Source organism: Leishmania donovani, chromosome 35 (genome assembly GCF_000227135.1).
Source record: "Leishmania donovani BPK282A1 complete genome, chromosome 35".
NCBI classification, from domain to species: Eukaryota; Euglenozoa; class Kinetoplastea; order Trypanosomatida; family Trypanosomatidae; genus Leishmania; species Leishmania donovani.
In genome coordinates, this window is record NC_018262.1 from 1,665,710 (window position 1) to 1,693,093 (window position 27,384).

At 57.0% G+C, this 27,384-nt stretch overlaps 7 protein-coding genes and 1 non-coding gene across 8 annotated transcripts; all 8 read left to right on the forward strand.

Moving 5' to 3' along the window:
• Window positions 1-1,421: 1,421 nt before the first annotated feature.
• Window positions 1,422-3,362, forward strand: LDBPK_354220 (elongation factor 1-alpha, putative; the record flags this gene model as incomplete). Its single annotated transcript, XM_003864952.1, has 1 exon — window positions 1,422-3,362. One exon carries the CDS (start codon window positions 1,422-1,424, stop codon window positions 3,360-3,362), a length of 1,941 nt encoding a protein of 646 aa, XP_003865000.1.
• A 1,775-nt stretch (window positions 3,363-5,137) lies between these two features.
• LDBPK_354230 (hypothetical protein, conserved) lies at window positions 5,138-6,616 on the forward strand (the record flags this gene model as incomplete). The annotated part of the gene is made up of 1 exon (XM_003864953.1): window positions 5,138-6,616. One exon carries the CDS (start codon window positions 5,138-5,140, stop codon window positions 6,614-6,616), a length of 1,479 nt encoding a protein of 492 aa, XP_003865001.1.
• An 824-nt stretch (window positions 6,617-7,440) lies between these two features.
• Window positions 7,441-8,535, forward strand: LDBPK_354240 (hypothetical protein, conserved; the record flags this gene model as incomplete). Its single annotated transcript, XM_003864954.1, has 1 exon — window positions 7,441-8,535. One exon carries the CDS (start codon window positions 7,441-7,443, stop codon window positions 8,533-8,535), a length of 1,095 nt encoding a protein of 364 aa, XP_003865002.1.
• An 855-nt stretch (window positions 8,536-9,390) lies between these two features.
• LDBPK_354250 (hypothetical protein, conserved) lies at window positions 9,391-11,172 on the forward strand (the record flags this gene model as incomplete). The annotated part of the gene is made up of 1 exon (XM_003864955.1): window positions 9,391-11,172. The coding sequence occupies one exon, from the start codon at window positions 9,391-9,393 to the stop codon at window positions 11,170-11,172; it is 1,782 nt and encodes a 593-aa protein (XP_003865003.1).
• Window positions 11,173-11,991: 819 nt separating this feature from the next.
• Window positions 11,992-12,684, forward strand: LDBPK_354260 (hypothetical protein, conserved; the record flags this gene model as incomplete). Its single annotated transcript, XM_003864956.1, has 1 exon — window positions 11,992-12,684. The coding sequence occupies one exon, from the start codon at window positions 11,992-11,994 to the stop codon at window positions 12,682-12,684; it is 693 nt and encodes a 230-aa protein (XP_003865004.1).
• A 3,417-nt stretch (window positions 12,685-16,101) lies between these two features.
• LDBPK_35snoRNA6 lies at window positions 16,102-16,207 on the forward strand. Its single transcript, XR_002966742.1, has one exon. It is a non-coding gene; the product is annotated as an uncharacterized ncRNA (small nucleolar RNA).
• Window positions 16,208-18,042: 1,835 nt separating this feature from the next.
• LDBPK_354270 (hypothetical protein, unknown function) lies at window positions 18,043-18,663 on the forward strand (the record flags this gene model as incomplete). Its single annotated transcript, XM_003864957.1, has 1 exon — window positions 18,043-18,663. One exon carries the CDS (start codon window positions 18,043-18,045, stop codon window positions 18,661-18,663), a length of 621 nt encoding a protein of 206 aa, XP_003865005.1.
• Window positions 18,664-24,453: 5,790 nt separating this feature from the next.
• On the forward strand, window positions 24,454-26,682 carry LDBPK_354280 (hypothetical protein, unknown function; the record flags this gene model as incomplete). Its single annotated transcript, XM_003864958.1, has 1 exon — window positions 24,454-26,682. One exon carries the CDS (start codon window positions 24,454-24,456, stop codon window positions 26,680-26,682), a length of 2,229 nt encoding a protein of 742 aa, XP_003865006.1.
• Window positions 26,683-27,384: the final 702 nt, after the last annotated feature.

Below are 27,384 nucleotides of genomic sequence, written 5' to 3' on the forward strand. Positions count from 1 at the left end.
CACACGATTTCGAATGTGAACGCAGGGACGGTGGCTCTCTCTCTCTTGGGCTGGTGCTTGTACGGCGTAAGTGTGTATGCACGTTGTGCACGTGTGCACATGCACATCCTTTCTTTTTCCCATTGTGTTTCCGACGCCAATGCGTTTGCTACGGCCATTGCCTGACACGTTCTTTCGGTGCCTCTACGCGTCCCGCACGCGTACATTAGAGCCCCTGCTGCATCACACGAGAAAGAGTGCCCAAGGAGAAGGATTCTGTGTGAGGAGGAAGAACGCATGCGTGTACACAGCATCAGTGGGCCCACCTCTCTCTCGCCCCCCCTCCCCAACGTTCTCATACTCGCAACGTTTTACCGCCGCTTACACGAAGGTGAGAACTTCTGGCAGAGATGTGACCTACTTCTGGCACACGCACGCCGTGACGCTCTCGCACGGAGGCCGTCGTCGCCTTCTCAAGTGAGAACGCATCGAAATGGAAGAAGCGTGCGTTCTGCAATGCTGCCCGCGCCGTCGTCCCGCCACCACGGCGTTGGCGACCTCGCACGATGCGTGTAGATGCGTGTGAGCTCGAGGCATCTAACCATTCGCTATCTTTCGTTCTCTTGCACTCTCAAACTCTTACGGCTTGCTCTGCACGCTTTCAATGTCTTTGCGACCGCCAAATTACCCTTCTCAACGCATGGGCACACCCCACACACACGCACAAAAAAAAAATGTATACGCGATCGAAAACGGATGCGGATGCCCCTCCTTGTGGGTACCACGGAGGTTCATACTCTTCTTCCCATATCTTCCTTTCCGATCAGAGCGTTTAAGCAACAACGCCACTGCACACACGCACCCGCAGCCATCATCTCACGCCGGCCTTCGTCTCTCTCACTCTCTGTGCTGCCTTTGTGTGAAGAGGGCGTGCCAAGACGACGGCAGAGGAGCGCTTTGCCGAAGAGTGACGCGGTGTGTCCGTGCTGGTTTTGGTGTGCGTGTGTGGGCTCGATTGCTGTTGCTCTGTTGTCTTCGCGACAAAAGCGCTTCGACTGTCCGAAATCTCACACGACTACACGCAACGAGTGCACGTATGCATCTCAGTAGGCGACGTCCCTTCGTTTCTATCTGGGGGCTGGGGACTGAATTTTTTTTTTGCTGTTGTTTTGCTCTTTGAAGTAGCTCGGCAGCGGCTTTCCTCCTCATCCTTGTGAAACTACGTGCTCACCGGCGCAGGTGACGAGACGACGCACCGCAAGCTCTCTTAGGCTGACAGAATTTGTACTCATCGCCGTCAAGAGAGGCGTGCCGATCGCCCTTGTTTTTCGTTCTCCTCTTCATTTCTAACGCGCGCACACTCCTTACAAACGGAGTCGCTGCCATCCCCTCCCCCCCCCGCTTCACACACGCACACACAAATAGCAGACCCGCGCTTCGCAATGAATCGACACAACAAGTTCTACGCTGAGGTGGCTGGCGAGTTGGAGGGGGACGACTACTACGGTGACGACGACGACTACAACTATGATGAAGAGTACGAGGAGGAGGGGGAGTACGAAGAGGCAGCGTACGAGGCCACAGCGAGTGCGGCGCCGCCTGAACCGGCGCACATGTCCGAAAGCACCGCTCAGGCCACTGCGTCCGCCGCTCCGGCCGTGCGCGTTAACCCGTACACAACGATATCGCCGCAGGTGGACGATGACTACGAGCTGCTCGACATGCTGTTGCCGCAGCTGCACGCCTTGTGGAAAGCAAGTGCACCGACGATGCTGCCGCTCTCGGAGGGCGAGGCGGTCACGGCACTTCGGGCAAGCGACTACGACGTCGAGCCCGCCTTCCTGCAACTCAAAGAAAAGCGAGACGAGGAGCGCTCCAAGCGCGGCGGCGGCGTCCTGAAGGTCACCGCAGCTGCTGGACCCGCGAACCGGGCATCCACTTTTCCAGCTGTCAAGTCACCCGAACCGGGCGGCGAGGAGGCGAGCGATAACGAGGGCAACTCTGCATCGCCGAGCGCGAGTTCTGGCCGCACCACGACCACCTTGAGGGGCTCGAAGGGCACATCGCAGCGACGCACGAAGCAGATGCTAGAGATGGAACCGGACAAGGAGAAGCCGGACTGCACGTTTGTGATTGCCGGCCACGTCGATGCCGGAAAGAGCACCACGCTGGGCCACCTCCTCCTGCTCTTGGGCCGCGTTAGCATCCAGGATGTCGAGAGAAACGAAAAAGCAGACCGCACGCACCGCAAGGACTCCTTCAAGTACGCCTGGCTGCTGGACCAGTGTGAGGAGGAGCGGCGCCGTGGCGTCACCATCGACTCCGGCTCTTTCTGCTTCGAAACGGAGCACCGTCGCGTGCACATCCTCGATGCCCCAGGGCACAAGGACTTTGTGCTCAGCATGATCAGCAGTGCCACCCAGGCCGATGCTGCCTTGCTCGTCGTGACGGCGGCCACCTCCGAGTTCGAGACGGGGCTGCACCACGGTACCAAGTCTCATCTTCTGGTCTTGAAAACGCTCGGCGTCGGGTCCATTGTCGTCGCCGTCAACAAGATGGACGCCGTCGCCTATTCACAGGAGCGCTACGACTACGTGGTGCGGGAGCTGCAGCTCCTGCTCAAGCAGACCCGCATCCCGGAGGAAGCCATCATCGGCTTTTGCCCCATTAGTGGCATGGCAGGCGTCAACATCACTCAGCGGGGCGCGAAGGAGACGCCTTGGTACCACGATCTCAGCTTGATCGAGATGATTGACAAGTGTCCGTTGGAGAGTCGCCTGCTGAACAGACCGCTGCGCCTGAGTCTGCAAGACGTGCAGGGCACCACCCTCTACGCCAAGGTCGAGAGCGGAAGGCTCTTCACAGGGGACACGGTTCATTTCGTGCCGAGCGAGGTGCGGGTCGCTGTCAAGTCGATTCAGAAGCCCACTGTGGCTGGCCCTGTTCTCGTCGCCTTTGCTGGCGAGATGGTAGAGATCAGCACGAACTCGTCCGTGACAGGACTGTACCCGGGCTGTGTGGGCTGCGAGCCGAATTTGTTAATCCACAGTTCCACCGACTTTGAGGCGCATATCCAGACCTTTCGCACCCTCACCAAGTCCATCCTGCCAGGGGCGAGCTTCACCATCATTGTGCACGCCCTGACGGTGCGGGTGCATGTTGTCGCACTCATATCTAAGATGGACGGCAAAACAGGAAACTGGTCGAAGGGGATGGTGAAGTGTGTGCCGCCGGCCGCACAGGCGATGATGCTCTTCCGTGCTGAGTCGCCTGTCGCCCTCGAACCGGCGACGGAGTGCCGCGCGCTGGGGCGGTTTGTCCTTCAGCAGGATGGCGAAACGGTTGCTGGCGGCCTGGTCACACGCGTCGTGGACAAGCCGTGAGACACACACGCACACACACACACACACACACACACACACAGCGACAGAGAAAACATAGGCGACAGCGCGAAGCGCGCGACTAGGTGCCATAACGCAGCTCCTCTTTCCTTGGCCTTGCACTGTCTCTCCGCCCAACTTTCGCCGTCTCAGCTTGCGGCCTGGGTGCGATCTCCTTTCTTCCTCCGCGCGAGGACGCCATTGCCGTCGTTTCGTGGCGGCTTGAGTGGCGTTGTTCATCATCGTTGGCCTTCGTGTGGGCCCATGCATAATCGTTGGAGGTGTATGGCGCCAAGCCTTGCGCTTGCAGCGGACTTCATGCGCGGCTTCGTTTTCCACTGTTTCTCAGCGACTGCATGAACGTCCCCCTTCCCCTCTTACGGTTACGCGCTTGTTCGCTAGCACACAAACGGATGCCCAGAGGGGTGCGAGAAGGACGTGGAGGCGGTAAAGAGGTTGCTCTTGCGGGGAGGGGAGTTGCGAGAGGGAAAGGGATGAGCGGACACGCGCCCAGCTGCCTCCGTCTCTCTTTTGCCAGCGGCAGTGCCCCAACTCGCTTATCGAATCACACAAGCGCACGCACAAGGAAATGGAGCCTAACTGGTTGCGAAACGAAAGCAGCGGAACCGCAAAAAAAAAAAAACAAAGAAAGGGGCAAAAACCCACAACTACCGGGGCATGGGCGACTGTCTTGCTGGATTCCCTAAAATAGCGGTACTGCGCCTCACTGGGGGGAGGGTTCGTTGTCGGCGTCGCCTTGTAGTCCCCCTCCCCCTCACACCGTCTGGCCCATCGCCCACTCTACTGAGAAGCTGACAGCGCGAGGTGGAGCCCACGTGCACACCTGGGCTGAGGTGTCTGGCTGTTTTGCGCACGCACTCCTCAGCGTTTCAAGCTGCATCCTTCCCTCTTTGTTGTCCTACCCGTTCTCCGATGCTGTCATTCTCCGTTTTGTTTCCCATGAATCTCTGCTTGGTGAATGTGATATCCGCCCTACGTACGACTCGGTGATTGCAGCATCCGTGTTTTGTGTATTCGCTTGTGTGTGCAGCGCGGAACAGGGCTGACGATTTTGTTCCTCACGAGTCCGTCGCCCTCCCTCTCCCTGTCGCGCTCTTTGTGAAATCTGAGGAGAGCGAGATCAACTCAGAGACACATCAGGCACGATCGTCTTTACACGCACGCGCACACGCACGAAGGCTGCTGTTGTGCACACTGTTGTAGTGATTCTTGCCAACACAGAGCATATACACACGTAGACGTGCAAAAGGGGTATTAATGTAAGCAAACAAAAAGAAGTGAAGGTCAATCACACCGAGGCGTCGTTGTTTTTTCTTCGCTAGAATCTGCGCGCTTTTCCACAGTCGCGCATGATTCTGTGCGCTGCCGCGAGCGCGATTCCGACCTTTACCCTCGTTTCTTTCCGTCGATCTTCTCTTTCTCTCTTTCTCTCTTTCTCTCTTTAGTGCCCCTTTCCGCCTGGGGTGGCGCTTTTCTTCGTGCCGCTTGGCCGTCTCGCTCTCCCTGTCTCGCCATCAGCCTTTGTCCGAGCCGTCCGCGTGTGTGGAGGCGTGCTGCAAAGAATTGATACTCCTGCCGACAGCGTATTTGCTCGGTTGGTGTTTGTTGCGGAGCTGCGGTGTGGGTTTCAGGTGCGATTTTTTCTTCATCTCTGTGTGACCCCTGCTCTTGATCCTCCTGTTATCCCTCCTCCTTTGGTCAACCCTCCCTTTCTTGCTGGCACAACGTCGTGGTTTGGTGAGCTGTTCCAGGGCTGGATGGGTTCGCTCGTCATGGGGCGCTGCAGGCGTGGTGCAGAGGAGACGTTCGAGTTCCGGGAGGAGTACGCCCTACTTGACGCCCCCATTGCCAATGCCGAACACATCCCTCTGCGCTTGAGCCCTCAGGAACGCAAGATACAACGCCTCATGCGGGGCGTCATTCTTGCCTCCTCCTACACCGACAAGGTCGACTCCGCATCTGCCTTGAAGCTCAAGAATCGCGAGCTGCTCATCGTGAAGGAGCTCACGAACGCACTGACGGGACTCATCGTAGGTCTCGACATGCGCAAAGCCGCATCCTTCATGCGCGACCACGAGTTCACGCCGTACCAGCACGAGATCCGTGCTGCGATTGAGATGTGCCGGCGCTACAAGATGATGAACCCCGATCTACTACGCACCGACTACGTCAAGTTCCTTTACATGATTCAAGATGCGGTGCAGAGCGACATGGCACGCGAGGCACTCGGCTTCAATGTCGTGAAGGAGTTGGTGACGGTGGGCCGGTACTGCGAGACGCACAACATGCAGGACATCTTGCAGGACACACGGCTGCCTCACTGCATCACGCCGGTTCCCGTCATGAAGGACCGCAACATGCTGAACCGGTGCCTGCGTGGCAAGGACGTGGTTGTGGGGAAGCTCGTGAAGCAGTACGCCAGCGAGCACCGCATGCATGAGGACAATGTGGAAGTAGTGGTCCGAAGCCTCAACGATGCCAACTGCTTTTCAAATGACAATGTTGAGACATCCGAGCGACTGCTGGAATTATTGAAGCAGTACTTCACGCCGATCTCGTGTACTGAGCTGACGAGCTTGGCGATCGACGAGGGCGCCGACGGCAGCCGCCTGACACACAATCACAAGATGCAGTACATCTTTGTTCTGCAGAGTCTCTCGCTGTGGAAGAACATGTGCCGAAAGATGTACTTGCTGTGGTCTCTCGCCGAGGAGGATATGCTGAATCCGAACGAGAAGTACGAGCTGCGCATGACGGGGCAGGGGCTGCAGCGGGTGCAAAAGGCGCCACAGCTTTTCAAGGCGATTCAGCAGGTGCTGCAGGAGACGAAGGAGGAGCTGGGTGAGTGGGTCGGGTCGGAGCGGATTCACCTCGGTGACGATCAGGTGCCAAACGCGTTCCACTTCATCGACAAGTATGGCCAAGTGTCCCGCATCATAATCCCAATTCTCCGCACCTTAGGCCATATCGACCACCTGGAGCGACACGCCGAACACGCGGCCTACCTGCGCGAGGTCTGGGGTGGTGGTGAGCAGGCCAAGCGTGCCATTTTGCGCGACTTCTTCCGGCACGGCTTCGACGGCAGCGGCGGGGACAACATGGACGACGCGGGCAGCTGCATTGATGGCCGGCTCACCAGTGCGTGGAACTGGTGCAACAACATCCGCTTCAAGGAGTTTTACCCACTCTTCCTCTTCTCCGGCTTTAGCTCCTTTGACGGGGATATGAGCTTGTAGTGTGCGGCGGGGCTCATTAGTGGTGCTAACGGTGTATTCAGATGCAGGTGCTGGGCTTGTCTCGAGTTCGTCAAATGCCGCACCAAAGGTTCGGCACGCCGCCGAGGAGCCGCTAACTTTGCGCTCCGTCTGTCTCTCCAGTGGTGCTGCGTTTCGTACTCTGTACGTGACTCCTTCTGTTCCTTGTTTTGCTTTTTTTTGCTGACAGACTCCAGGCTACCGCATGCCCTTCTCGACTTGGAGTGAAGTGTACCAGCGAAAAGAAAAAGAGCAATGGCAGCGTGTGGTCGCGGCACACGCACGCATGTCCAGACACGCGCGCTTGGCGACATCGCCGATTCCATGACGCGGTGAGAGAGAGGACGCGGCGTGAGAAAGCACGAGTGATCCGATGACCTTTTCATGTTCGTCGTTGCACGCGTACAGGTGCCGTAAAAGTGTGTACGCGCCCTCGTGAGAAAGGCGTTTTGCATCTCGCTCATAGCATCGCGGTTGATCACCCTCTAGCGTGTCGCTCTGCTTGACTTTCATCCTTTTTGTGATTCTTTGTTTTTTTTTTCTCCTCTTCTCCCTCTCCGTGCTGTGGTGCTTGGCGCTTTCGATAATGTGCGCCCATGGATTACCCTCGCAGTCGCCTCTCGGTGCACCGCTTCCACCGCACCCCATCCACACCGACGTCCCCAAACACGCGCACGCTGTGGAGAGTTGCCGGCTGCCGTCGGCACACCAGTGCGCCCGCTAGAGAACAGGCGCGAGCTGCAGCCTAGCTGAAGCTGACTTTTTTCTTTTATGGCACGTGTGGGCCCGTTCGCGGACACTCGCACATGCCGCCCAAAGCACCCAACCTCAAGTTTAAGCCGAAGCTTGTGCTTCGTGAGGATGACACGGCCGCGCGTCCTCCTGCTACACAGGCCACCGGAGATCTAAGCCTCTTGCAGCTGGCTCGCCTGCAAGGTCTCTACATCGAGGAGCAGGCGCCATCCTCGTCGGAAGCCGTCGCCGGCCTAGGAGACCGACTGGCGCCGGCCTCGTCTTCCCCTGCGCACGGTGGGGGTGATGGCGAGGGACGTGGCCCCGCTGAATCGTCATCCGACCCACGCGGGGGACATCCACAGCAACGCTGCACAAATCTGTCGAGCAACGGGGATGGTGCGCGGGGAATCGCAGCGTCCTCACTCTTGCGCCCCAGGGGCCGCAGCCACAATCTGAGTGCCCACGCTGCCCTCGAGGAGGCTTCACGCAGGCACGTCGACATCTCCCAATACCCTGAGGTGGCACCGCCGCTTCCACACAACTCGATGAACACGATCGTAGCGCCGAGTGCATTACGCAACGATGACCCCATGCACTCAGGGCTGTACGCCCCACTTCCGCTCGACGCTTCTTTGCCGTCGCGACTCGCAGCAGAAGAATGCGTTGCTTTCTCTGCGGCTCAAGGCGTGGTAAGCGGCACGCCGCAGTCGTCGGCTGCGACACCGATGGATGTTGACGGCACTGCCTTCTTGCGCGAGGCGGAGTTGGAGCAGCAGCGCGCCTACGCAGCGAACATGCGCTTTTACGAGGACAGCCTGCGCCCCATGCAAGCCAGTGTGCCGTCTGCAACTGCAGCACCTGGGGGGCTGGTGTGGATGCAGCTTCCCCGCTTTCACGAAAATGCGCCCTTCTCATTCTTCGATCTTCCACCTGGCAAGGTAGGTGTGCTGAAGGTGCTGCGTAGCGGCCGTATGGTGCTGGAGGTTGCGGGCGTGCACTACGACGTCGCGGTGGAGGGGTACGAGGACGCCGGCAACGACGGCGCCTGTGCGATGGCGGTGGCGACCCAGCCGAGCGCGTACCCGTCCAATCCGTCCTCGAAGGCCAGCTGCTACGAGCTCGGCCTGCTGCAGAGGAAGCTGATCTGCACCCCCACTCTTCCGTGAGCGAGGCTTACGGCGCTCGTGCCACACGAGAGCGAAGTCAGAGCCAGAAGAAACGCGGGAATACTGCGGTTCCACCGCGAAGATAGGCCCTCGCGCTGCTGCTGGCCTGCGTGGCATCACAGCTGTGTATGAGGGTCCCTGAGTGCTCAGTTTCCGTAAAGCTCGTTTAAGACATCACGTTTGCGCAGCCATTTTTACAAGCATCCATACTATGCCGCAGGGGCAGAAGACAGCATGATGCGTGGGGCCGCTGCTTGCGGCTTTCTTCTGACGATACCAGACTACACGACGCCTGTCCACGGAAGAGAGACAAGCACATGCATGCGCACATGCAGATGGCAACGTCACTCACCCTTCTTTTTTTTTTTCACGTGCTCCCTTCGCAGCTCGATCTTTGCCCTGACGGCTTGTGTGCGCACTGTAGGGCGCAGGTGATGACCCCTTCCGTCGTGGAGCGGTAACCTTGCTCGCCTCCCTTCACCTTCTCTCTTGGCCTCCTCGTCTCGCTTGCTTCCTCACCTGGCCGTGTTTGCTCATGTCGGTGCGCTGGCGTGCCAATCACTGTCTTGCTCACTATCGTCAGAGTGCCCCCCCCCACCCAGCGCCGCGTTCCCTTTTCGCGTTTTCTCAGCGGCGCCTCGGTAGAGGAAAGAGTCCGTTGCCCTTCACTCGCCTCCTATCTTTGCTCGCCTCCTGGTCAGGACGAAGCCGCGAGAACCCACGCATCCGGCGGTGTCTCTGCCCACCTGCCGTGGTGGGCGAGTTGCTTCCTGTCCCGCCTCCCTATCCTTCTCCCTCTCCCTGCTCTGCAACACGAAAGCGCACGGGAGGCGGCTGATCAGCTGAGCTGCCAGCATGTCCGCACCCAAGGAGGGAAATCGCGGGGAATCAAAGGAGAAATTCTGGCTCTACGCCTTTCGCGATCACTTGGCAAACCTGCGGGCCTTTTCGAACTGCATCGAAACCGCCGATGTGAACGGGGTCGGGGACTACCAGCTTCTCGTGGCTGATGGCAGCAAGCGCATCAAGGTGTACGCCGGCACATCTCTCCAGCGTGAGCTGCCGCTCTTCGGGGTGCCGTCCGCGATCACGTCTTTTTTCATGGATGACGGCGACGCCTTTAGCAAGCCGGTCGTCGCGGTCGCCACGGGGCCATACATTTTCATGTACCGCAGCAACAAGCCGCTCTACCGCTTCATGGTGCCACCGGTTCCTCTCGACCCAAAGGAGTCGGTGATCTGGCAGGACCTTGCCACTGAGGTACTCACCGTTGAGGAGGCAGTGAAGCAGCTAGAGAGCCTGCTAGACTCCGGCGTGCAGACCTCCTCGCGCACGCTGGAATTGCTGCTCAAGGAGACGCCGGAGGAGCGCGGTGAGTTTGTCTCTCGCCTGCGCTCAGTTCCGCTCATCCAAATGGACGTTGTCTGCTGCTTGACATCCATCCCGCTAAACTCGCTGGACGAGGGAGGAAGGAGCGTGCTGGTGATTGGCACCGAGGCGGGTTTCCTCTACGTCCTCAAGCACAACGCGGCCGAGGTGGCGGTGAAAGTGGTGCTGCCTAGCACGCCTGTGTTTCTCATTGCGGCCGGGTGCTTTGAGGTGAACTATCGAATGGTCGTCGCGGCACGCGACGGCCGCGTGTACTCGATCAAGCAAGGTAGCCTGCACAACGCTGTGATTCAGCCGGACGCGCAGCCGTGCGCCATTGCGCGGTACAACAACCTCATCGCTGTGGCCACAACGGCGAACACGCTCTCCTACTACAACCTCAAAGGCAAGAAACAGCAGAGCGTCTTCTTGCCGTGCTCAATCAGTGGCCTCTCCACCATCAACGACGCCGTCACTGGCGAGGCACACGGGCTTGTCGTGGCACTCAGCAACGGTGAGATTCGAGTGTACGTCGGCACTCAGCTGCACCACGTCAGCTTGGCTTACGGCACCGTGACGGCGATGAAGTTTGGTCGCTACGGCCGCTCAGACGGCGCGCTTGTGCTCGTGCTGCAGAACGGCTCTCTCGTGGTTGAGCTGCTTCACCGCGGTGTGAACTTGTCTTCTAGCAAAAAGGTAGAAACTGGCCCACCACCGCAGCAGGACGTCCCCATCCCCATCCCGCACCTCAGCTCCGTATTCGCGACGCAGTCATCGCGCGAGCGCAAGCACGGGGTGGAGATGTACCAGCTCTTCCAGTACGACCTGTCGCAGCTGCGGCTCACGACGGCGAAGGCGTACCTCGAAATGATCGCCAACGGCTCTGTCCCCTCCGAGTTGGGCAACGTGATCCAAGAGAATGAAGGGGTGGCGGAGTCGTCGCTGCGGCTGAACGCCGTCGTTCAGGGACTTGGGCCGGTGTTCAAGGTGAAGGTGCAGCTGCAGAACGTCGGAGACGCGCCACTGCACGCCGTGCGCGTCGTGTTCTGTCTCTCTGAAGACGACGTCTATCGTATGCCGCAGCAGATCTTTTCGATTCCTACGTTGCTACCCTCTGTGCCGCTCTCCTGCGCTGCATTTGTGACAACTTCGGAAGGGGAGGCCAAGGGCAACGCCATTCTGGTCGTTGCAACCGGTCCAAAGAGCCGTACACCGTTGGCACGCACACTCGTTGATCTGCCGGAGGTGGACGCAATGGCAGAAATGTAGCTCTATCAGGAGGCGGTTAGAGACCACTCATTCGTCTTGTCGAGACCGATTGAGGCTGTCTGTCGGCTATTTCGCCCCTCCCGCCGTCGGTGTCGTCCCCCCCTCCCCGTATTTGAAAAAGAACAGATACGCTCGCCCTGAGCCCCTTTCGCTGTTTGCTGCAAGGGATAGGATGGGAAGTGGATCGCTGCGTGCGTTTATGTGTGTGTATGGGGGCGGGCTGGTGGTGATGAGGGATCTATTATTTGTTTCTCGTGAACTCTGCTGCAGGTGGCGTGCGTCTGCACGCGCATCCTGCCTCTACTTGCACTGAGGATCTGCAGGCTGCACAGCTCGGATGACGGAGGAGGCGGGAGTAAGATGCAGTGAAAGGGAGGGGGCTCCATCTCTTTCTTTTGTTCTGACGCGGCTGCTTTTTCAGCCTCATGTTCTGTGTGCACTGACCAATGCTGGCTGCAAGTCTCAAAAGAAAACTGGCGAACCTCGTAGAAAAGCGAGATTATGTGCAAGTATCCTGAACCCCACGTCGTGCGTTCCGTGGTGCAGCGCCGCGCAGATGCCGAGGTCTCGCTGATATAGAATTGGAAAGGCGCAACAGCTTCCCGTGTTCCCGTATCTGGTGTTCGATGCGCTTTCGGCTGCGATGCTGCGTTTGCGTTGTCGGGTTACGCAGCACCTGCGCGATAACTCTTCCTTCCTTTCCCTTTGCCTCCCCCCGACAATCGCACCGCCCCCCCCCCCACACACACACAAACGCGCCTCTATTGTCACGGCACACAGCAGGCCTTCACCGTGCAGCAAGGCCAAAAAGTGGACGACATGCCGGCCGAGAGAACGGCCACGCTGCCTCTGCCTCCGTCAGAGGCAGCGCTGGCGACGCCGACCGCGTCTTGCTCACAGGCACAGTCCACTGGAACGCCTGAGGCCACCCCAGCTGCATTGCCATCGCCGAGGACGACAGCAACCATCTCACAAAGGGAAGGCTCGGCCAAAGACTCGGGAACACCCGTAACTGCCGCGGCGCCCCGCACCACGCGCCTCTTGAAGGATGTCGAGGCCGACGAGAGCCGCTACCTCTATGAAACTCTCTACAAGTCGCTCGATGAAACCGCTGACACGGCCATCCGCGACGAGCTCACTGTCGGCGACACTGTTCGCTTCGCCCGCGACGCCAAACGAGAGTTCATCACGGCTGCGACGATGCCGCTGGGCGAAAAAGCGAAGAACTGCTCCGCGCTCGCGCGCAGCTTCTCACAAAAGAAGAACCAGAAGGTAGCCTACGTGTTCATTGTGTTCAGCGTGCTCATGATGACAATGCCGGTGATAGTCCTTCTTATTGGCATGAGACTGATTGCCCCGCGGCTTGATATGGACCCGACACTGTGTGGGGGTGGTTTGGCTGTGTTCACAGCGATATCGCTTACGGCTTCCTACGTGGTGTACGCCATGATGGAGGAAGCGCAGTGCGGCAAGCAGAATGCAAGCGAGACCGAGAGTAAGAAGGAACGCTGACCACACGGCTTTCCCCTCACAGAAAACCCTGCATGCCGTGCTGCGGTCGCTGGGTATGGTGATCGGTGTTTTTCGTCTTGCCGCTCGGAAATCCGGATCGCGTGTGAACCTCGCGCGATTCGAAGCGTTTCACTGAATTCTAAGTCATCTTGGTTTGCAAAGGGAAAAAATCCAGACATAACAGCCGCAAGGGTTACAATGGGCGAGAAAAAAAAAACCGAATCTGCGTCTAGTGGACGGTGAGGGGAGTCAGAGGCGAAGCAGCCAGTGTGTGTGCCGCAGCGAGAGCGGTGTATCTTGATGAATCTCCTTGATTCTCCTTATTCCTCATCTTTGGATGACAGCCATCTTGCCGATGTACTCGCGCTTGCGGTTTACCATGCCCGATGCTTGGATATTCCATTGCGTGCAGGGGCACGGACACGCACGCCTTACTCTTAGCGCTTTTTATTTTCCTTGCCTTGCCAGCCCTCTTTCTCCAACATTCTCCTTCTCTCTGCGCATTTCTCGATTTTCCGCCTCCCCTACTCTTCACGTCGCCGGCACGCACGACTGGCCTCTGCGTGGGAGTGCGTGTGTGAGTGCCATTCTAACGTTAGCCAGCGCTCCACCTTGCGGTTTTATTTCTCAATCCGATTTGTGGGACTCGAGGTGTTTCGTAGCGCATCACCGCCTCTACGGAGACGTTTTGTTTGTTTCTGTCTTGTGTACTTGCACCTTCCATTCCAGAGCGAAATCAAACTCAGATACCGCAGTCCCGTAACACACGCCAAGAACTCCGCAGCTGCGCGCTCTCTCACGTTACCACAGGCGCATCGCAACTTCAAAACAAACCAAGCAAAATCCACCGAAGCGGCCACCCTCTCCCTGAAAAACAAGCGGGGCGATATCTCGCTATTCACTTCACATACTCTTACAAGGCGCGGCAGAAGAGGTGAAGATGACGTCTAACGGCCTGGCATACGGTGTCGCTGTCTGCGCGTGGTTGGGGGGGGCCTTGCTCTTCATGGCCCTCTGCTTCATTTTTCCCTGCGTTTCGAATTGCTGTTGCCCTACTCGGGTCTGCACCGAGAGCAGGAGTGTACATCGCAAGGGCAACGTGACCGAGGTCTGACAATGAGATGGGGTGGCACCACGTTGGCAAACACAATGTAGGACCCTTGCTATACTCCCTGTGGGTTTTGATGCGCCCATGGCCCCTTGCATGCCTAGAGAGAGAAGGAGAGAGTCCCCCCGTCGCATCTGCATTCCTTATATATGTGTAAATATATGCGCATGCGCGCGTGCGTGGGTGCTGCCATTAGCCTGGCATGACCACGGCCCTTTCATTGGCTTATTTATGGGCTCATGAACGGGTGTGCATGCGTTTTATTTCGCTTTTTCCTTTCTTCGCGGGTTGGTTGATGTGTAGGGTAAAGCATGTATGTTATTTTTGCACGTATTCCTCAATCGCCTCTTTCTCTCGTCTCGCTCTCATATCTTTATTTCTTTCCCTCACCCACTTTCTCAGCGTGGCGTGAGAGGTGCGACTCGTAGCGTGCGTGCGCGTATGTGTGTGCTCGTGTGAAGCAAAGACGTAATTCCAGCACCTTGCGCGCACTGCATCCTCTCCTTCCACGCATAATTGCGTGAGTGAAGACTTCTTTTTCTTACTTCCTTTTTTCTGGCGGCGAGAGTGCTCTGTCGGACTAGATGGTACACTACTTTTATCATGTCGCCATTCCTCTTCGTGTTTTTCAGCGCCGACGCATTCGCTTGCCGTACTTGTCGCCCATGGCGGAACGCTTCTCGATGTGTATTTGTACTCACGCGCGCCTGCCATGCTGCCGAGCGCGGGGCGACAGCTGATTTGTATTGCTTCTTGGTTTCAGTCGTGCGTGCTTCGATGCCTTCGTCTCTGCGGTGCAATGTCCAGATGACTTTGGTGGCAAGAAAGGGGTGGAAAGATTCACGACGAAGTTGCGAGCCTCAAAGGCGGACTGGTGAAGTCCGCCGTCATAGTGAGGGCATCTACCTCTGGATTTGCACAGCCACAGTGCGCGCCGGCGTATGGGGCGGTCGCCACCTCGAGACTCCTATGCCCACCCTTGCATTACTTGCAGTTCCACGTCACTTTCCTGTCGCCCCCACCCCCGACGCACATTTCTTTATCCTCTCGAGCGTGTAACTGTATAGGCACATAAATATATATATGCCGCTGCGCGACACTGAAACCGCCACATAGAAATACACAGAAACACGCAGATGCATACACGGCCATGTACAGAAGCGTGCTATCGGCGCTCTTTTCTCCGTGTTGACGGTCAGGGAAGATGAGTGAGCCCACATGCAGCCCTGCATATAGGCGGGAACGCGAGAAGAAACAGCGTGCAGGGGTTTGGCTTGTGCACAGGTCCGGCAATACAGGCTGGAGTGAGCTGAGCCGTAGGTGACATCCGTCATTAGGCAGATCGGTAACGTGCGAGGCGCCTGTGCAGGTGCGCACAGGCGAGATAGGGCGTGGGAGGGGGTGCTTCAGCGAGGGCGGGCATGAGCACATGATGACTCGACAACACGATCATTTAACAGCAACATCTGATAGACATCAAACCGTCTTGACGTGAACGCGTTTACAATTTTTCTGACAGTAAAGCCCGCCCCTACCGCTGAAGCTCTCTCTCTCTCTGATATCTTCTGGCGTTGTGTGTGTGTGCGTTTTGCAGCATTCATCGTTGACTTGTACAGGACTAGCGTTCATGACTCAGCACCATCGACTCTCTTGCTGCGCCTGTCCTTGCAGCCCATAACAAGGCGTAGAGACCTCTATGGAGGTCATGTGATGTGCAGTCCTTCTTTCTTTTAGCGTTTGTTTTCCTGGGAAGGGCACACTCTCACAGCACGACGCCGTGATCGCTTTTTCTGGCGTCCTTCCTCTCCGTGCACTCGTCTCTATGTGTGTGCGTGTGTGCGCGTATGTGTGCCTGTGCCTCTTAGCCAGCCTCGCCATCATGGCACCATCCTGATCCACCCTGCTCGGTTACAGAGTAACCGCCATGGCAGCGGGTGCACTTTCACCGCCGCATCCGATGCTTACCTTGAGCAGGTGCGCCGCAACGCTACCAGCACCCGATGACGGTTCTGAGGGATGGAGCAGCGCCCGGTCTCGCGAGGCATGGAGGCGGTGCTGGCGTGACGAATAACACTACTGGTTGTGCTGCTAGACAAGACCGTGATACAGAGAATTCTTACGTTTCCCGCTGGAAAGTGTGCAAATGCCTGAAATACGCCGAGCAGTGGAGGCTCTTGTGGAGAGCCTGTGTGTTAATGCTTGTTCGCTGACTAGAACGTTGCAACGTCACAGCAAGTTGACATGACGAAAGCCTCGCTTTCTCTGCGATGAATTCAGCTGCAGTGCCGCCGATATTTCGCCGTTCCTCCCCGCTGTGATGCCAACACTAACAACGAACGAGATTAACAGCAACATCTGAGGAGGGCGCCAACGCCCAAACGCATGACGCGAACTCGTTTTCACAACAGCTGATGCGTGGAGACTTACGGATCATCTACTTTCCACTCGAGAGGCGCAGGCGCAGGATTGGGCACCTCTGCTCAGAGCCCCCCCCCCCCCCCCCCCCAAAAAAAAAGTCTGCCTTTAGCAACATAGGGTGCACACAATCACAGCACCAAACAATCATGCATTCCCTCGGCCCTCCGCGATGGGCGGACAAACTCCTGAGTCTCACCGCGCAGTTGCCCCTTCGCAACCGCATGGGAGAAGAAGATATGCAATATTCATCACTCTAATTCAGGCACAGACCGACTCTAAACAAACGACTCCGCAACCAACCATTCCGACCGCCAGCTCTCTGCCCCCGCACCCGCCCGCTGCACCGCTACCGCTGATGAGGACCCACTTACGACGGTCTTATGACACAACACATCCCGACCATGGATTGAAGTCAAGTGTTCAGCAAACAACGAGGGGCGCGCCACACGATTTCCAGCCGGCGCGCCCTGTGACTGAGGTAGCGTGCGAGCGGGCTGCGTTGCGCGGCGCTGCTGCGTGCGCGCGCTTGTGTGCGTCTGCGTGCGCGGACGTCCCACCAGCTACCACGCGGAGTGCATACCCTTTCAGTCTTCGCGGTCGGTCGTTTTCTGGGCCAAGATGCGCGCTCCCGCACCGCTGCCGCTTGCGTGCTGGTGATGCCCGCGCTGCTGCCGACGTGATGAGGCTGACCCTGCTCCGCTACTGACATGTGTGAAACCGTGATCCGAGACTCTACAGGGCAACTGACGGCGACAGCGTGCGCGCGCGGAGCCGGTGGCGTGTGGCCCGCGTTCCCTGCGCTTTTTTCGTGTGTGCTCTCTCTCTCTCTCCCACCCCTCTTCGTCTCTGCGGTGCGCGGAGCTGCGGTGAAGCGGCTTTAGCCTTGGCGCGGCGTTCACACCCCTGTGCCGTGTGCCATCTTGGTGCGCCTCGAGATTGAGATGCCTGGCATGCTGTGCGTGCGCGCGTTCGTGATGACATCAACCGACTGGAGTCTCTGACAGACCTCTTGATCGAAAACATCGCGTTGGAATACTTCTTTTAGATTTTGGTGTCGGTCTTGGGAACGAGTGTGCTGTTGGTGCTTGTTACCTTGTTTTAGTTTAGTGTACCGTCGCGGCGGTGGGTGCGTTGCTGCAAATGTGTTGTGTTTGATGCGTTCCTGTCGTGGTGTTTGCTTAAAGATGTAATGCGCGTGCGATTGGTATGCTGTCGGATAATCATGTTCTGGGTTACGCTTATCGGTTCTCGGGTGATAATGCGGCGCTCTGTTGGTGATGTGGAGTTCATGTGTAATCTGTCGTCGTATGTGGCGGCGTACGTAGGCGTTTCGGGCGTCGCCGAAGACTTTTCGCTGTGTTTCCATGTGGATGTAGGGGGCTTCAGCGCACTTAGTGGTTGATTTACCTTCTCTCGTCGGTCTCTGTTGGTGAAGCACCTTTCGTAATTCTTTCTCGGAAGCGCTACCTCGGAGATGAGGAGAAGTGCTTCTTTTTCTGTAATGGCGGCCGCACAGGAATCAGCTGCGATGCTGGAAGCTAGTGGCTGCCGTAGGGCACTGCTGCCTGTTGCGGTGTCTGCGTTCGCTGGCTTACCTCACTCTTCACTCCGCGGTTTTATTCAAAACTACATCGCGCATCTGCGCCAGTGCAGCGACCAGCACAAAGCACAGAACTTGAGTGAACCATACCTAAGGGTGGAATTGACGGCAGCGGCTCAGCTGACGGCTCTTCTTGATCATGTCGAGTATCTTAGCTGCACCAACTCGCCTTTTTTTTTCACCATCCCAGCTGACGTGTACCCGACAGGAGACGCTGAAGTACACCCTGAGTATGGCGCACTGCATCTCACGGCCCACGTACGGGCGGCACGTGAAGGTGCTCATGCTGCTTCTGGGCGAGCTTCGATTCCGCATTCTCATTCGTGACGCCAGGTTTTTCGCGGAACATCACCAATCTGCCCCGTCGCTGTCTCGCATGCGGGGCGAGTCCTCAGCTGCCCAGCTCGCTGAGCAACGAGCCCTTACGCGCGCGTTTCAGTTGCGTGATTGGCATCGTTATCATGACGCAGCGCACATGCAAATGCGGCGCAACGCGCTGGGGAAGGGTAAAGCCTCAGAGTTCGCGAAAGAACTTTCTCTCGCGTACAAGCAGGTGATGCAGGCAACAGAGCATATTGGAAAAAAGCGTCGAGCACTCACCACTCGCATGGATTGCTCTGTGAAGACAAGGGAGTGGGCGGCTGCCGGGCATGACATTGCTGGCGCCCTGGAGAAATTTGGAGCTGCATCCTACTGGGAGAGCAGCGGGACCGGCTTCTTGGTCGCCTTCAGCTCTTTGAGGCTGCACACTCGCGCGTTATTAGCGGCACCGAAGTGTTGTACTTATGTAGCCGTCTGCGCGGCTACGCAAATATCGCGTTTACCGAACACGTCACAAAACCGCCGGAACTGAATCCGTCACAGGTAGATGTGGCGGAGTTGGTCACGTTTTTCACAGGTAGTGGGGGTGGGGCCCTCGTGGTGGAGATGGCGCTAACCAAGTTTTTCGGCGTTGTTGTAAACAGGCACGTGAGAGCCCCCGAGCTGTGGGCAATGAACTACTTGTTACACTGGTACGGCGTCGAGGAGGGTATCATGCTGGCGCACGAGGCAGATGCTGTCGATGGTGGATTCAAGCAGCAGGGCGGCGGCGCCTTTGAAGAGCAGTTTCTAATAGACGAGAACAAATTGGTAGTTTCCCAGGTCCTCGTGCCGCATTACTGCGACATAACGCGCTGTGAGGAGGCGACAGCCATGGCTTGGGTGGAGGCCTGCGTTCGCTGCGAAGTGACCGAGAAGCGCGAGACAGAGGGTGCATCTCCAACGTGGCTGGGGACGCCTCCGGTCTCGCTTCCGCCGGCGTATCGTCTTGCTCGCAACGTGAACTACTACTGGAAAGAGGCGGCCGAGGATAAAATAGGCCGCATTGCTGGTGAGCTTGATGGTGTTATTTATGACGCCGCCACCCACCACGTTTTGTTTGTGCTGGAGGCAAAACAGAACATTGCCGTTGTAGGCAAGTCATTCAAGCAGAAGGAACGGCTGTATAACGCGCTGGATGCTACATGGAAGACTTTGTCGCACGCATCTCAGGAGGCGGCGCTGACGGCTGTCCAGCAGTCGGCCCAAAATGAGACCAATACGGCAACTGACACTGCCGCAGGTCGGAATGCGACCTCCGCTGTAGAAGCCGCATGCGCGGCCTCCACTAAACTGCGCACCGACCCGGTGGAGCTTCACTTTTTTTGTGACTCCGACGCCAGCAGCGGAAGCAGAACGCGAAAACTTGTCCGTGAATGGATGCTCGCTCGCGGCCGGTGTAGGCGCCGAGCCCGCTGCGAACTACCAAGACATGCGGAATTCTGGTGACATGACCGCGGCAGCTGCGCCACCCGCTCGCTCAAAGGCAGCGGCAGCTCGCCCCGCGACCGCTGGTAAACCCTTTTTCACTCAAGACAACTTTGCCGCCTTCTTCGGGGCAACGGCGAGTGTGGTGCACAGTGATTCCACGGGACCGTCTCCGACTCCAACGGGAAGCGGTAGCATGATGCCTCAGCATTTGGGACGAGATCAGAGATGGATTTATTTAACCTCCTTGTCCACGGGGAACTCCTCCGGTGCGAGAACCACAGCGCCTGCTCCTGGTGGTACTATACACATGGCGGAGTTGACGCTCGTCAGGGCTGCTTGTGACTCTGTCGCTGAAGCATACGACAGCTACTTTCAAACAAGCACGCTGCCACCGACTGCGACGCCGGCTCTGCAGTCTCTCGTGTCAGCGATGCGGGTGTGTTCTGCTTACGCTCCCGAAACAGAGCCAACGGCTCCTTTTCATCTCTCTCTTGAGCTGCCCCCCGCAGGAGTGCATCAGCGCCCGTGCAGAGACAGCGGCGGTGAGCCGGTCGGATCCGTACGAGTATGTCCTTCTGTTCCGCCATGATGTCCGGTGCAAAGACGGCAGAGCAGCTCTCGAGCAGGTACGGCTTCGAGAGAACTTCATTGATGCCTCGTTTTTTCCGAGCACTCCCTCATCTTAGCGGCCGACACTGTTGTCAAGCAAATGGCTCGCAGACGTAAGGACGTGCCATCGTTCTGCGACGTACAGCAGATGTTGATGCAGCAGGACTGTGTACGCAATCTGGTGATGTTTGTCGGTGACGCGGCAGCGTGTGTGTGAGAAAGGACCCGTACATCTCTGTGTGTGTGCGTGTGCGCGAATGGGTGGTCCGTGCACATGACTCTATGTGACCCAGCAGTGACTGTCCCTCACCCCCCTCTCCAAAGTTGAACAGAAGAGGCAAAAAAAAAAACATTACTGTGCTAGAGAGCGCTAGCTCTCTCCTCCCCTAAACGTCTGTCTCCGCCTTTTTGTTAAACTTTTCTTGGCAGAGCGTCGTTCGTATGCGTGCCGGAGAAGGACTCCGCATGCTCCGAGTCGTTATTCTGTGCGTTGCCCGTGTGGTTATCGTGTATTTTCTCCAAGGTGCCAACCAGGGTAGAAAGCCGAAGCTACGATGCGATGGGAGGGAGGGAGGGAGAGGCACTGCAGTGACCGCTCCATAAGTGGAAGGGGGCATACATGACGTACGTACTCCGTCCCACTGGACCCCTCGGGCGGGCGGCATGCACGAAAGCCCCCATGTGCGCTTTCATGCACGCAGCTGAGCTTATGACCTCTCGTGTTCACGCGATCCCACATGCAAGTGAAACGTGTTGTGCGCTCTTATGTGTGGGCGCATGGCGTGGCACGTGTATGTCAGTCAGTGGGTGCCATTCCAGTGCTTCTCTCCACTCGGCCGTCTGTTAGAGCACCCGTTTGGTACGGATCGGCTGCTTGCCGCTCTTAGCCTTTCCCTTCCGCGCCTCTTCAAGTTCGAAGTGCTGCGATCTTCTCTACTGACTTCTTCTCTCCCCTTCTGTTCTCTTGCCCCTTCAATGAGTTGCTGTCTAACCTACAGGCACGCACACACACGCTGGCGTATTCCTCTACTGGACAGCGGAACGGTCAAGCAGAGCGTGAGTACGATTGCTCCCTTTTTTTCATCGTACGACTGCCCATTCTTCTCTTCCTTTTTGAACTTTTTTTTACCGCTGCGTTGCCTTCTTGCGTGTGCGCGTGCGTCCCGCTCAAGCCCCGTTGGTGCGACGCGCCATATCTCCTTTTTTTTCCCCATCGAAGTCTCTCCCGCACGCGCGCACACACTTGCTGTACTATCTCTGAGCGAGAGGGGACATCACCGTGTTGGTCCGCGTCTTTTTCGGGCGGCACATTCTCAGCTGCAACGAAAAGAAATACATCCGGACAGCAACGGTTGCGTTGTGCTGGGTGTCGGTGTATGGGCTGTTTGTGCACCACGTCGTCTTGTCTGCGCATCAAGACATCCGGCAGCACTTTTTCTTCTTCACACGTAGGCCTTTTTTAAGCACAGGCCGGGGGTCGCGCTCAGCCGACGTCAGTCGACTCTGACGGAGATCTGTGGATGCTGCCTACTCTGGTTGTGAGCGGATGGGCGAGACTCCTTTGAAGGGCACGCACAGAGCCCCTTCAACGCCAGCGTAGCACTGACAGATACACACACAACCACATCCAGTAGAGGTGGGCTTTACCATCTTTCTTCTTTTTTGTTTCTTCTCTCTCCTTCTTTTGTGTGTATGCCGCATTATTCGGCACTCCCAACAAGGAAACTCACTTCAGTGAACGTGGCGCGGCGCTCCGTTCGTGCTTCCTTTTTTTACTTGTTCGGCTATGTGTATGATGGCACACGTTCTGTGTGCTTGTCGATTCCCAACTGTCTTGTCGTCGAACTCACTCTCTTTCGCGTTTGGCACTTCTTCTCTTTGTGTTTCTCTCTCTCTTTAGCTTGAGCTGGATCGGTGTGGTGTGTGGTTTGGACTGGTGTTTCTTTTTTTTTTTCGCATTTGGCGGTATGCATGTGCCCTTGCGCTGTGCAGTTGTGTGCTTCACACGTCTCACCTGTTAGTTTTTTTTTCCATTCCCCTCTCCCATTCCCTGTTTGCATTTTTGCTTCTAGCCGTACCCTCATCTTACGCCTTCATCATCTGCCCCCCCCCCCTCCGCCTGTTCACCTCCATTTTCTGCATCCTCTTTTTTTTTCATATCTCTGACACACATCCTTCGCTATTTCTGTATCTCATTTATTCTCTGCTGCTGGTTGCTTTTTTTTCCTTGTGGTAGCTCTCTCTCCAAACACCCGCGAAGCTTAACCCGTGGACGCATAAGCGCATCCGGAGGGAGACATCTGTAGAGCTAAACGGGTGCGCTGCCTTTTTCCAACGCTTCACACCTTCCTCAGCACACGGCCCAATCGATATTTCAAGCAGGAACGTGCACGCAGATAACTGAAGGACACGAAACGTTTACAGCATTCTATTCTTCTGCCCGTTCTTCGTTGAGGTGCACTACTCCTTCACCCCTGTCTATCTATACCCGTATATAGGCATACAGATATCGACACACATAGATGTATGCGAGTGTACATCGTCGACTTCTTCGTTTTCCCTCTGCTGGCATCTTTTCCTCTACCACAACTAGCTTGCTACCGCCGCTGCTTCTTCGTATGCAAAATCGTCGTCGTCTTCGCTACGACGCACCGTTCTTTTTTTTTTCGCCTGTGGTAGTGTTCTCGCTTTTCTTTTTTGTTTCTCTTGGCGTTGTATACTGACTTCTCCCTTCTATTTTCTTTGTGTATGCGCGTGCGGTTGTATGTCCCCTGCCGGGTATTGTTATCCTTCTCATATGGGACTCGTCGTCTCCCCACTTCTCCCTTGTTTGTCCGTCCTGTCACGTATAGCCGCATGAGCCGTTGATTCCTTCTTCGGTGTACCAAAGGTCTTGTCCATCGTCGACTGAATTGTGCTGTTTTTCTGTGTTTATTTCTACCCCTTCACGTGTCTGTCCACCTTTGCTCGCACCCGTTCTTCGTTATTTTTCTTTTTGTGTATCTGACGCGTTAGCATCGTGGAACAAGATAGATTCAGCGCACATACACACCAAGAGCGAAACAGCGCGCATCGACGAGAGTGGACGGGACGTGCGCGGAAGGCTCAAGACACACCTTTTTTTTCCAGCATTCGTCTCCTCTCTGTTTCCATCTCTCCCATTGCTTGCCACAGGCTTTTTTTTCCGTCTGGTGGATGAGGTGCGCCACGCGTGCTCCAACGTTTCGCGATTGTGTACGTTTCTGTGCGGTGTGGTGTGCATCTCCAGCGTTTTTTTTTTTGTTTGTTTCACTCAATGGATCTGCATACATAGGTACTTGTCTAAACGACTAAGATAGTCTTGAACTACAGGGCACTGGCGCGAGACAAGACAGAAAAGTATCCCCTCTAGTCAATCTGCCGTCGCCTTTGCTTTTCACGCTTTTTCTCTTCGAGAAGCGTCTTCTGTGTTTGCTGACTCTTTCTGTGTCGTGTGTGGCGGAACAAGGGTATAGCAACGCCACTGACGTCTCCATATCTCTCTCTTACCGTCTGTCGTGCTCGATTTCCTCGCCTCACGCGCAGCTCAGCGTCCTTCCCAATTCCCGTGTTACCCACGACTTCTCTGTGTGTCTGCAGTCGTGTTTGCTTTCCTTTTCGTAAAGGGTCTCTTTCCCATCTCTCATCCTTTCAGCTTCGCTCTCCGAAGGGATTGAAGCTACACCTTCAAATTCTTCGCTGCTGGCTGAAAGAGCGCTGCGTTTTCCTCTTTTTTCCGTGTTGTTGCTCGTGCCGTTTTTCGGCGGACGTGCGCGCGCGTTTTCTCCTAGTTGGTGTTGAACTTTCCTCTTTGCCTGCGTGTGAGTGTGTGCATCCCTCTCTCTCGGCTACCGAGGGAAGGCAGACGAGGTTAGTCTGTCGCTGCGACTCGACTCTCCCTTTTCCTTCTCGTTCTCTCACTGATTCATTTGTCCTGTAGCTTCATCTCGCCCCGGTTTTCGTGAACTTTTATGTTTTGTGGTTACTGTTGCTTCTCTCTCGTCGTCTGCATCTATTCTGTCTCCCAGACGAGGTCTTGCCTCTTTACCTACATCAAGTGCGACTCTCTCTCTGTGGCGGTGATCAACGTGGCTTTATTTTTTCGTTTTCTTCGTTGAGGATTTGTTCGCTCTGCCTCTCAAGTCGCCCTCGCTCCCTCATCATACTTTCATCGACGCCATCCACACCCCGCTGGTCTCGGCCGGACGCTCTCACATACACGCCAATGAGTACGCCGTCCATCTGCGAGAGTGCCACCTCCATTGCCGACAGTCTTGACGGTGAGGAGTTTCTGGCTGCTAGTCCCTTTCACCCGGGCAATGTGGGTCTCCGCGCCATGGCGCATGACTCTCCCCGGACGAGCTTTCAGCCGTGCTTTGCGCGCATCGATTCGATGGATTACCGGGGCCAAAACATCGTTGAGGACGTGAACAGCACTGCGCCCGTCAGCTGCGTATCGTCGCGTATGTCGCAGAGGTCACATCCGCGGAAGCCCATAGCGGCAAACCGGCGTGCGGAGGCGGCGACTCACACATTGCCACGGCATTGCGACCATACGCAGTCGAGGGACAAACCGCGCTCTGGCTTCCGGCTTGACGCTCGCAACCCGAGGGCGGCGCACTCGAGTGCGCCGGCGCGGCCTAAGTGCGCCACTTCATCTGTACCAGTCTTGCCCTCAACGGCGGCGAAAGTGGCGGCTGCCAGAAGCTCTTGCCAGGCGCTGAAGACCTCTACAAGCAACTCACAGACCGCTTCCGGCTCAGAGCGCCCTCACAGCAGCGGTGCCGCTGTGGATCTGCCCTTGGCCTCCGCATCCTCATGCAGCGACAGCGCCAAGCGCGTGCAAGAGAAACATACGGCAAGTCCCGGTGGAACTTCGAAGAGGGCTACCGGCGGCAGCGAATCTAAGGAAGCCACGCTGCGGAGCCATCCACCCCGCCGGAGTGCCGGCTCCGCTGCAACGGCGTCCGTGGACGCGCACAGCAGCGGCATCGTCGTTCACATGCACCCTAAATGCGGAGGCGCGGACCTCATCCACAGCGACGATGCTCACCTTACCGGCGCCCATCGACAGGGGACGGTGCCAGCTCCTACCGCGGGTGCAAAAGTGACTCAGACGTTTCCGCCGCACTCGTCGTCACCGGTAACAACAGCTCTCTCAGCACCTTCTCCAATCTCGAGTTTTCGCTCTGTGCCGGTGGAGAGCAGCAACAGCGTTGGCGGTGCCGGGTCATCTCCGTGGCGGACTTCGCCAGAAAAGGGTGCGGTAACAGAGAGAAGTCGCGCCTCCGCGCAGTTAGTCCCAGCTGGTACCGCCAACCTGGCCGCCGCATCGCCCGTGTCGCCGGAGCACGTCTCCCCCATGCCGTCGTCGAACTTGCAGACAGCGGAGAACAACGCCAGTGGTGGCTCAGCACCGTTGCGCCAAAACGTCAGCAAACACCGTCACTCGATGCGGATGCTGCCGCAGTGCTCCACAGACGTGCACACCACGGAAAAAAGTGACATCGCAGCAGTTTCCATTCCCCTGGTGTCGAAGGCGTCGAAGGCGCTGAGCCGTGATCGCACCTCTAGATCGCAGACCCTTGTCGCGACGCCTTCAGTAGCGTCGGATTCGGCAAACGTGACGCGTTCGTCCGACGGTGGTCCGCCTGAAATCGCTAGGGTTCCACGGCTACCTGCTAAGGTGAACTCTCTGAAGATGAACTCACCGCGACCCGCACCCGATCCGCAGCCGCACGTAGCATCTTTGCAGCTGGCTGCGCGAAAAACTCTGAAGCCTGTCCCGGCGCGCGTCGCGCTGACCAAGGGTCCCGAACAGCGGGGTGCCCAAACGCCGCGGGAAAACCAACTTCAAGCGCACCATTCGCGGATCGATCTTATGAAGGGCAACGAGAAGTTTCCCGCAAAGACCAGCACGTCGCAGAAGTCAGGCTCGCTGCTGAACGCCGGCGTGGCCGACGTCAGCGACTCAAAGCAGCGCATCTACTACTGCACATCGTCCTTCGGCGACGAGATCATGCCGAACTTCGCCAGGGAGGCTGCCGACCTGCACCTCAAGGTGAACCGGCCAAGCATCTTCACCTCGGCCATTCGCACAAGGGTGAGGGGGTCTGGAAAGCTGAGAGACGCCAAAGTTGCTCCGCTTGCTCATCTGCAACCGCTGCCGAACCCTTCTTTGCGGCGACCGTCGAAGGATAGTGCGTCTCCCGTGTCTTTGACGCCGCCGCGCGCGGATTTAGCTACCGCACCCCCGTCACCGAAGTCGTACTCATTGGGTGGATCGCCTTTGCTCTCCGATTCTCACTCGGCGCAGGCGCCGTTATCACCAAGCAGCGGGTGCCGGTGCTCGTCACGGCCGCCTCCGAGCAACGTGCCAAGGGGGAGTACTGTGCCGTTCGAGCCGCTCGAACTGAAGCACATCTTCCCGCCCCACAGCCGTCACCCGTGCTAAAGAAACCCGCGCGTGATTATGGGTTGTCTTTCGCGTGCTCCGTGTCTCACCATGATGCCGCTCCCCTTCATACGATGAGTTTTTCTGATGCACAGAGTTTACCGGTGCCTTCTCTGAAAGCTGGGTGCTCGCTGCTTTAAACCGAGGTGGCACTGCGATGGCCGCGGCTCCTTCCCGTCAACTCACGCGTATTCCTCATCACTGTGGGATAAAGACGGTGCGTCGGGAGACGCAGGGGTGCGAAATCGAAGCACAGGATCAATACACGTGCACACACAAACACACAGATTGGGAGATGCGGAGCTTGTTCCACAAGACGGAAAGGCTGAGGTAGTAGTCGATGCGTGTGCGTTACGTCGATCCCCACCACTGTTGCGTTTCTTTTTTTTCCTGTCTTGAGAGCGGGGAGGGGAAGGGGATTCCTTGATTCCTTTTTTCGCACTCACCGCGATGTGTATGTGTGCTTTTTGTGCACAATCTGCAAATGGCGGCTGCGCCCTCCCGAGTTAGTGCACTTGCCCCGTGACAACTCTAGTCAGCTTCTCCCTTTTCCTCAGTTCTCTGACGAAGGCCTTTTCCGTTTGTATCTGTGTGTGCGTGTGTGCTCTTGCAGGCTATGCGAATGTGCCGTGCGCTCTCTCTGAGTGCGCTTGTGTTTTTCTTTCTTCTTTCCTTCTCTCGTGATGGATCGCCCGTGGTTGG